The sequence below is a fragment of the Epinephelus fuscoguttatus genome, linkage group LG3 (assembly GCF_011397635.1).
Source record: "Epinephelus fuscoguttatus linkage group LG3, E.fuscoguttatus.final_Chr_v1".
NCBI classification, from domain to species: domain Eukaryota; kingdom Metazoa; phylum Chordata; class Actinopteri; order Perciformes; family Serranidae; genus Epinephelus; species Epinephelus fuscoguttatus.
The window spans coordinates 48,654,678-48,665,277 of record NC_064754.1 but is presented as its reverse complement, the minus strand read 5'-3'; the positions used below and the strand labels follow the sequence as shown (position 1 = coordinate 48,665,277).

The 10,600-nt window shown below is 45.3% G+C and overlaps 1 protein-coding gene across 3 annotated transcripts in view; it reads left to right on the top strand.

The window, feature by feature from the left end:
* The first annotated feature begins 2,122 nt into the window (after window positions 1–2,122).
* The window catches only part of LOC125886538 (protocadherin-10-like), a 60,748-nt gene continuing 52,270 nt past the window's right edge, over window positions 2,123–10,600 (top strand). For all 3 annotated transcript variants that reach the window (XM_049572813.1, XM_049572812.1, XM_049572811.1), the window contains exons 1-3: window positions 2,123–5,223; window positions 6,056–6,114; window positions 6,678–6,784. In XM_049572813.1, coding sequence (XP_049428770.1) covers window positions 2,677–5,223; window positions 6,056–6,114; window positions 6,678–6,784 — 2,713 coding nt within the window. In that variant the 5' untranslated portion in view covers window positions 2,123–2,676. The remainder of the gene's footprint in view (window positions 5,224–6,055; window positions 6,115–6,677; window positions 6,785–10,600) is intronic.

The following is a 10,600-nucleotide window of genomic DNA, read 5'->3' as shown; positions in this document are numbered from 1 at the left end:
GTAACTGTCAGTAAACACTGACTTCATTGCTGCAATGTTTACTTTGCAGGGACGATCCCCATGCATGCGCATGCACACACACACACACACACACACACACACACACACACACACACACACACACACACACACACACTCAACTAAACTTTCCTTTCCTGAGTAATTACATGGTTTTATGTACAAATGATCCTCTTATATATGCAGTTACAGCACAGTCCATTCTGACCGACTGTAAAATGAAACTTACACATAACGTGTCAGAAATAATAATCCATAATAATATCTAATTAAATGACACTCCCTCAGGCCGTTTGTCCATGTGTATATGTTCTGTTTGTCCATGTGTATGTACAATTTCCATGTGGCTGCTATTTTTACAAGAATACTGGATACTTATTCCCCCATTGCAGAAAAAAAAAAACACATCTAAATAAATAGAAATAAATAAAAAATTTAGTAATTTTGTGTGTGTAGGTATGTGTGTAACGAAATTACAAAATAAACTCATCTATAAAATAAAATTTTTGTACATTTGTACATTTTTGTACATTTTAAATTAAATGTTTTATTGTATTGTTTTAATACTCTTGTTTGTTATTTCATACTCCTCTTTCTCTCATATATAGGCTATATATATATATGTATATAGTGTGTGTGTGTGTGTGTGTGTGTAAAAATTTTATTTCCTATTGAATACTCTTTTTTGTCTTTTGAAGTGGCATGTTGACTGGTCTATGTACAGTGGTGGAGGAGATATTTAAAACCAATGTGGTGTGTAAATGGACAAAAATGAGCAAATTCAGTGGAAACCAGTATGCGAGTTTCAGTAACCCCTTGTCATCTCCAGAAATGAGAAACGAAGACAGACAGAAGAAAAGAAAGCGGGCAGACGCGAGAGGGCGACGTTGGTCTCTGTAACACCCTGTCGGAGAGAGAGAGAGGGGGGGGGGGGGCTACTGAGCGCTCTGCTCTGAGATCCGACGTCAGTGTCAGCTCGATTCAGTCACACAGCTCCGGCTCAGACATGGGTGGAAATTCATCTAACGTCTCCTCTTTGTTTCTTTTGACTTGTATGGCGAGATGCAGAATCGCGTATTGCTTGCTGTTTAATCTACTGCACAATGGGCACATCGCTTTGCATTACGGACGATATTGTTGCGCTCCGTCTATTACATTTAGAATTAGAGACGTATGCTAATTATTTTCAATTACGCTCCTTTTCATCTTTTTGTCTTCATCCTCCAAATGGTGTGCAAATAGTTAGACCCCCACTATTTGTGTCTCCCTTACGACAATTCCATTTGCGTATTTAATTTATGCTTTATGAATTAAATTAGTACATGATGCAACTGCACTACAGTCAAGGCCAGTATGTGAGGGGGTTAATGATAATGGGAAGATAGGGGAAGTATTAGACTCTCGGCTATTAGAAACACGGTAGGACTAAAGTATGACGTTTCATTACACTGAATGAAAGTAAGTCATGTGTGATCCTGCTGTAAACCTTGTGTCATACTGATGCTTACGCCCAAACAACACTGGAGATATTACCTTATTTGAACCCCCCCACACACACACACACACAAAAGAGACAGAGGGAGAGAGGATGGCCAAGACACGGTGAGGTATTGCGTCACTATAGCTATCTTTACTTGCGCAGACTCTTTAGTGATCTTTGGCTGTGGCCATCCTTGCTACATCCTGACTCATATATTTGGGGGGGGGGGTGTCTTGGTCATAATATGTAAAGGCTTTTTTTTTTTTTTTTTCAAGATAATATTTTAGAAATACCAGCACTACCAGGGCAGCTGCAGCCTTATCTGCACAGAACCCGATGCCGACTGTCACCCACTATTATTCGACTTTCTTAATTCACTGGATGTGTAAAACATTTAATTTCCCTGCTATAACTAAGGCTGAGGCCTGGAGGAGAGAGATGGTGGAGGAAAAGAGCGCAGCGACGCTTAACCGGTTTTGTTATGAGGACCCGATGTGTACTCTGGCTGGCGTCGCGGAGCCCCAATCAGGTGCCACTACACCCGGTGTTTGAGAATACTATTGGCTGGTGGGGAAAAAGCTGTGCGCAAAACCAACCCCGCTGCTCACACTCGCCTTACAGAAGCCGAGCTGAAAGCATCATCCGCTTTGAGCGCTTAGGCTCAGTGATTACATCCTCTCAGAGCGAGACAGAGAGAAAGTCCTTTTACTTGCCAGTCTTTCGGTCGACGTTGCATTTGTTATCGATGCCGGCAGCGGGCCAATAGGACTTTTTGCTTATTCTTCTTGTACTGCTCGTGGAATTTCCTGTGTTGTTGTTCCTGTGTGACTTTGTGTGAAGAAGGGGCTGTCTGTTCTGAGCACAGGGAGTGTTGGCTATGCGTCTTGGCTCCAGCCTGTAATGTTTGCACTGACGCCAAAACTCACAGACCGGTGCAGAATTGATTAAAACAGAGAAGCTCGGATCAGATGGCTGTGTTTCTCACAGCTGAAACGACACAATGTTCCATTGACCCGAGGCACAGGAGAGGAATTTCACAATCGGGACAGCCTTGTTGCTGTTTATTTTTACTGCCGTTTTACGGACAAAGGAAATGGGAAATGCTCATTTGTTGTAAGAAAAGTGAATAACACGTTTTTGTTTTCGTCTTGAAGTGCACTTTGTGAAAGGGAGGGGAGATGATTTGGTTAATATTCCTGCTCTCCATCCTGGATGGCGCTATGTCTCAGCTACACTACTCCGTGCCAGAGGAGCAGGAACCTGGCTCGGTGGTTGGGAATATTGCAGAGGATTTGGGACTTGACATTACCAAACTTTCTGCTCGTCGCTTTCAGACGGTGCCTAGTTCACGGACACCTTATCTGGAGGTGAACTTAGAGAACGGTGCGCTCGTCGTGAAGGAGAAAATTGACCGCGAAGAAATCTGTAAGCAAACCATCCCGTGCCTATTGCACCTGGAGGTGTTTCTGGAGAACCCACTGGAGCTCTTTCGCGTGGAGATTGAGGTGATGGATATCAACGACAATCCACCCAGCTTTCCTGAGACAGACATTTCCGTGGAGATATCGGAAAGCGCCATCCCGGGGACCCGTTTCCCGGTGGAGAATGCCTTCGACCCTGACGTGGGCACAAACGCGCTTAGCACATATGCCATCACGAATAATAATTATTTTTACCTTGACGTGCAGACACAGAGCGACGGGAACAAGTTCGCAGAGCTGGTGCTGGAGAAGCCGCTGGACAGGGAGCAGCAGGCGGTGCACCGCTATGTGCTGACGGCTGTGGATGGGGGCATGCCGCAGCGGACGGGGACGGCTCTCTTGGTGGTTAAAGTTCTAGACTCCAATGATAACGCGCCCACCTTTGACCAGTCTGTGTACTCTGTTAACTTGCGAGAAAACTCTCCTGTGGGCACTCTGGTCATTCAGCTCAACGCCACGGATGTTGACGAGGGGCAAAACGGAGAAATAGTTTATTCTTTCAGCAGTCACAACGCCCCGCGGATAAAGGACTTATTCAATATTGATGCCAGAACAGGTAGGATAGAGGTCGCAGGTGAGGTGGACTATGAGGAGAGCAGCACGCATCAGATTTATGTCCAGGCTAAAGATCTGGGGGCTAATGCGGTCCCCGCGCACTGCAAATTGCTGGTCAAACTCGTGGACGTGAACGACAACACTCCAGAAATTGGTTTCAGTACTGTGACTGAATCAGTGAGCGAGCAGGACGCCCCAGGCACCGTGATTGCACTGTTTAGCGTGTCAGATCGGGACTCGGGTGAGAATGGACATATGAGCTGCGAGATATTAGGAGACGTTCCTTTTAAGCTGAAATCCTCTTTTAAAAATTACTACACCATCGTGACAGAGGGATCACTGGACAGAGAGAACACAGACTCCTACACCATCACTGTGGTGGCCAAAGATAAGGGTCAGCCGTCGCTCGCCACCAGCAAGTCTATTAAAGTGCACGTGTCTGATGAGAATGACAACGCGCCCCGATTTACTCAGGCTGTTTATGATGTGTATGTGACTGAGAATAATGTGCCCGGTGCTTTCATTCATGCCGTGAGCGCTCTGGACCCTGATATAGGACAAAACGCTTTGATTACTTACTCCATATTGGAGTGCGACATACAGGGCATGTCTGTGGATACCTACGTATCCATAAACCAGGACACCGGCTACCTTTACGCGCTGCGCTCTTTTGATTACGAGCAGCTAAAGGAGTTTAGCTTCATGGTCCAGGCTAAAGACTCGGGTGCTGCTGAGCTCTTCTCTAATGCCACTGTAAATGTGATTATAGTTGACCAAAATGACAACGCTCCCACTGTAATAACCCCCATCGGTAAAAACGGTACAGCCAAAGAACACCTGCCGCGCTCTGCGGAGCCTGGCTACCTGGTGACGCGCATCGTGGCTATGGATGCAGATGATGGAGAGAACGCACGGCTGTCCTACAGCATCCTGCGGGGCAACGAGATTGGGATGTTCCGCATGGACTGGAGGACCGGGGAGCTGAGGACAGCCCGCAGGATCTCTCCCAAGCGGGACCCGCAGGGCATCTACGACCTGCTGATTGAAGTGAGGGACCACGGGCAGCCGCCTCTCTCCTCCTCGGCGAGTGTGAGCGTAATATTAGTGGACAACGTGGTCGAAGGCCGCAGCGGGGATCTTGGTTCGGCCTCCAGGGCAAAGGATACCTCCCTTGACCTCACCCTCATTCTCATCATCGCCTTGGGCTCCGTGTCATTCATCTTTCTCCTGGCTATGATCGTGCTGGCCGTGCGTTGTCAAAAGGACAAGAAACTCAACCTGTACACGTGCCTGCTGGCCGGTGACTGCTGCCTGTGCTGTGGCTCGTGCTGTAGCAGACAGGCTCGCGGCCGAAAACAAAAGAAGCTGAGTAAATCCGACATCATGTTAGTTCAGAGCACCAACGTGATGTCAGGGGTCGGGCCCATGGGGCAGGTGCCCGTGGAGGAGTCTGGTATAGGCAGCGTGGGAGGGGGCTTCGGCTCCCATCACCACCAGAACCAGAACTCCTACTGCTACCAGGTGTGTCTGACTCCAGAGTCCGCCAAAACGGATCTGATGTTCCTCAAACCGTGCAGCCCCTCCCGCAGCACTGACACGGATCACACCAACCACTGCGGCGCCATAGTCACGGGCTACAGTGACCAACAACCGGACATCATATCCAATGGAAGTATTCTCTCTAATGAGGTAAGAGGAGCCCAAAACAGCTGTTGTCGCACAAGGCGCACGATTCAAAGGGTTGACTCCATTTTAAAGATCCCCCAGAAACCAGCAGCTGTGTCTGCTTCATGTCAAGGTATGTTATCCACTTAGATCACGCGAAACAAAAGTCCCCGAGAGGTTTGAAGTGGTATCTCCTATTGACTTGGCTGTTCTGCTCAGTGGCCTTTAATCATTGTTAGGCATAATGCTGGGGGGGGGGCAGCGGTCAAAATACATGCATTTATCAGAAACCTAGGGGGAAAAAATCCCACCAAGAGAGCATTTTTGTGCGTGCAAGATAGTTTGTGACATTAGTAGTCTTCATTAACTGGACTTCCTTATGCAAATACAATTTTGGATGGTAAATCATTAGATTATAAAGTTGGGTGGCAAATAATGTGAGCAGAAGATGGGGAGAGATGAGTGTTTTGTTGATTGCGGTGTGACTGGAGATGAGCTAGATAGCCAGTCACAGTCTTGCCTTTGCTGTGTGTTAAGTATTCCATGCACGACCCAGCACAGCAGCACCATGAACAAAGGTTTTTCAGTTTCAGCGCTGGGCGGCTCAATCCTTTACGCATTCAATCGCCTCCCTAACCCACTCTCCTCTCACCCACTCATTCACCAAGTGGATGCACGCACTGTCGGTGGCCTACCCTGCCTCTTACGTCCCTTACCTTCTTCTATTACAGTCATAGTGACAGCCAGTGTATGAATAAGGGGTCAGTTGTTGTCACTCTTTTCCAATATAAACCTCTTTCATGTGTTTTTTTTTTAGCATTAATAGTGATCACGTGTGTTTCTGTGGCTTTTCTAGACAAAACACCAACGAGCAGAACTCAGCTACCTGGTGGACAGACCCAGACGGGTCAACAGGTAGAGAAAAGCACACACACACACACACACACACACACTATATTATTACTAATGTGCAAAACCTAGTCAGCCACATAGCATCCACTATCAGAGGACCTGTAACATCCAAATGGCCTCATGGAACCAAGGCTTTTTATATATATGTATATAAAATTTAACATTACATCCATCACTGTGAGTCCCATATATTCCACACTGTTAATTATGGCTTTATGAGGCTACATGGTTCCCAATGCATCCATAATGTTCATCTTCAGTTTGGCATCTGTCCCACAACTGACAGAGCAGTGCCTATTACAGCTCTAATGCTGGATTTCATTACATGCCATGTGTAACATCCAATTTAGACTCTTGACGGCCACCGTGACTGTATTAATATGGTGTTGATTTCTAACTCTGCCCCTCTCTCTCTCTGTCACTCATGTAATCCTCCTCATCTCCCTTCGTCTTCCCCTTCTCAATATTGTATCTGGACCTCTCTCTCTGACCCCCTTCATTATTTTCATAACTTTCTCTTTTCTCTGACACCACTCTCACTCCTTTCACCTCCTCGCTTCTCACAGTTCGGCATTCCAAGAGGCAGACATTGTCAGCTCCAAAGACAGTGGTCACGGTGACAGCGAACAGGGTGACAGTGACCACGATGCCACCAACCGGGGTCATTTAGCGGGTAGGTCCCCTCACACACACACACACACACACACACACACACACACACAGACATATTTACACTGTCATTTCAGTGCCCCTCCTTCCCTCCACAATCCTTTGTTTCCATCCTGTGTGTTTGTGATTGTGAATGGGATAATGCTGAATTGTTGGTGCAGACCAGTGACTTTTAATTTCTTTAATTTGAGAGTGTGTGAAGACTGGTGCTCCGGCGTTGCTGGCTGGCATGAGCAGACCCCAGAGGTGTTGATTGTATTTCACACCCGGGTGAAAGGGAGGAATATTTGGGAAAGGCTCTTTCTTTTCTCTGCCTCGCGCTGTTCACCTTCTCCCTTTCCAACACCAAGTGGTGCTGAAAGGACAGCGACTCGCAGTAATGCAGTTTGAGGCCTGTAATGCCTTAGTGGCACAAATCAATAGGTTCACTCATTTGAAAGGAAAAGGCAAGAGAGCTGAATTGACATAATGAGTTGCATTTCAATCAGCCTCACAGTCATTGTATTGTACTGCCTTTGTTTGTTATAGATTCAGCTCATCATGGACATTAGCAGCTTTTGCATTCTTTGTTTTCTTTGGTAGAAGTTAAGGTAAAAAAATGTTGGAATTAGGGAACATTTCCCTGCACTTTAGGTGTATTTACTGACTCTAAAATCTCTTGTACATTCTACATTGCAGTAGATTTTTTTAGACAAGGCTTTAGGACTTATCACAAGCCTCCCCTTGTTGTTTCTAAAATTCTATTAGGTTAGTACCTGTTTATTTATCAAAGTGGAGTCAGACAAAAAGTGGGGCAATACAAAATCTCATTTCATATTGAATTGCCCTTTTCCTTCTGAGGGATTGATCTACACAGCTCATGTAAGACCCCTGTCTAGACTGGAGCCTGCTAAATATATCAATGTTGGGAATACAAATGGAGCAGGTCAGATAGGTGTAGTAGGATAGTGAATGGCCCTCACAGGCTCCACAATGTTTGACGTTATTAATGAACAAAGTAGAGAGCCAATGTGCAGCGGTGGTGTCACTGCCTGCCCTCGCTGATGAAACAGGCTCAGAAGGTCAATCTGTACAAGACTGAAATGCAGAGTTGGAAGAAATCCAAAGGCTCTGATTCTTTATTTGGCAAGAATAAAGAGTTTTGTGACATAAACATTAAGGGTGACATGTTGGTGCAGTGGTTAGCACTGTCACCTCACAGTAAGAGGATTCTGGTTTGAACCCACTGGCCGGCTGGGGCCCTTCTGTGCAGAGTTTGCATGTTCTCTCCGTGTCAGTGTGGGTTTTCTGCAGGTGCTCCTCCGGCTTTGTCTCACAGTCCAAAGACACGCAGGTTAACCGCTGACTCTAAATTGTCCGTAAGAGTAAATGTGAGTGTGAATAGTTGACTGTCTCTGTGTGTCAGTCCTGTGATAGTCTGGCGACCTGTCCAGGGTGTACCCTGCCTCTCACCCAATGTCAGCTGGGATGGGCTCCAGCCCCCGTGACCCTTAACAGGATAAATGATTACAGAAAATGAATGAATGAATATTAACATGGATGTCTAAACTATCACTCTATAGGCATCTTCCATCTTCTGTCAGTATCTGGAACAGCGTGGCCATGCAGTCTGTTTGTATTTTTAGAGACAGAGAGGAAAGAGAGGGATAACAGAGGGAACAGAGGTTTATGAGGATGTGATATGTATCTCAACCTATTCATCCAGCAGGTAACGTTAGACTTGACATGACGGTAGCTGTATTTTGAAATGTATTCTCTGTTGAGTGCTGCCTTGAATTCCCTCTTGTGGGTTTGCTAGCACAGTTAAAGGTGCACATTTATGAAGCAATAACATGTTTCCACAGCTTCATTTGACTCAGAGCATGTCCATTTGGCACTGGCCTGGGAGTGTACCCACTTGGTTCTGTGCTCTGTACTCTCTACGAGGAAACCAAAAGTTTTTCTAAAGAGGATTTAGAAGGGAACAGCTTACAACTCCATAGGAGGTAATATCACACGACTGGTATTTGGAAAGAGGGACACTTCACAGACTTCTGTAAACAACAAAACCAGATGGAGTGTGTGTGTGTGTGTGTGTGTGTGTGTGCGTGTGCATGTGCATGTAAAGGTATGTCATTGTCTGATTTAATATATGGGCGTATACATGATACCTGTATTTTTTCCACCTGTGTGATAATGTCTGTATTGAAAAGGAGTTTTCCTTTGAGCCAGCGCTCTGGAAAGCCTAAATGAGACTCAGTTTAACAGAGTGGTAGCTAGTGTTTGGCACTCTGCCAAGTGTACATTGCCTCTATATAGGCTTATTTCTCTCTACCTATGTGTGAAACTCTTCTATATAGGGATGAGAATATTACTGGTTGGCTCATGTGGGTTGTATGCTATATTTGTGTATGTTATTATGCACTGAAAAGAGTTCTGTGCTCCGTGTTCTTCAGTTTTGCATAAGGATGTTAGAGAGCAAAACTGAATAAGCCTGAGCCAAGACTACGTAGAGACCACATGCTTTTGTTATGCATTTCTGCAGCATTTGTGTACATAAGCAAATCCAAGTGTGCTCATGCATACACACAGACATATTTTTAGCGTCCATACTCGCAATTTGTATGCGTGTTTGACACATGCATATTCTTTTCCAGGGTCTGTGGCAGGGTCTCATCCTTCATTCTGTCTCCCCCAAACAGTTGCTCTGTCCGCAACACTCGGCTGATCAGTAATTCATTTCAAGAACTTTTGCATAGCAATTATCAAAGGAGGGTTAGAGGCAAGGTTTCTTCAAGGGACTGTGCAGCACATTCTCCCTTTTGATGCCCCTCGGAATATTTCAAATCAAGGGAAAACCATTTCCAGTTGGCATATCATCAACTACACCTGCCGTAGTTTCCCGCTCGGCTGCTCATCTGACACTTCAGAAAATAAGTCTCCTGACATGGTTTTAAATCAAAGGGACACCACTTGTGAGACTGGGATATCATTGGATACCTTTAAAAAGTGGGCAAATGGCTTTTCTGATAGCAGTGTGTCTGGAGTAGGGTTGGGACTCGTTAGTATTTTAACGATTCCGATTCCTTACCGATTCCTTCTTAACGGTCTGATTCCTTACCGATTCCTCTTACCGATTCCTACATTATCTTCATTATACTTGCTATACTTAAACAAGTATATAATAAACACAAATGCAATCATACAAATACAAAAACTTTATTCTAACTGTTGCAAAGTACAATAAGATGAAAATACACATTTGTGTGTGGTGTGTATTTCAGATTTAGAGCTTGTATCATCTCCCTGAGAATATATAACGACATAAAATGATTCTCTGATTTCTACAGTAACACTATTACCTCAAATTAACCACAGCAATGTAATAAAAAAAACTTATATGAGAAGAAGCCAAGTTAGTGACATCCAGAATGGCCGAGTTAGCAAGATGCAGTAATAGGACATGAGAGAGAGAGAAGGAGAGAAGGTGCCCGGTGTATTATAGGGGGTCCCACGGTAAACTAGGCCAAAGTCAGCCTAGACTCACAAGTCAGTCTTTAGACGTTTTGCTTAACTAAAGACTGATGACTTTCTCCCTGATTTTGTGTTTAGATGGGCAGATACAATTTCAGAGTTTAAAAAAACTCCCTACGTTGCAGGACCAATAGTAAATCTGCAGGGCGGTCCTTCGGTGGCTCGCTGAACTCTTGTGCTCGTAAACATGATCCGACTAGAAACACATGTAGCGGTACAAATGGCTCAGCCGCGCTTGCAGAAAACGCTGTCAAAGTTAGTGGATGTTTGTCGCGTTTGTGGCGACACATTCTCGCCAACTAAAAGA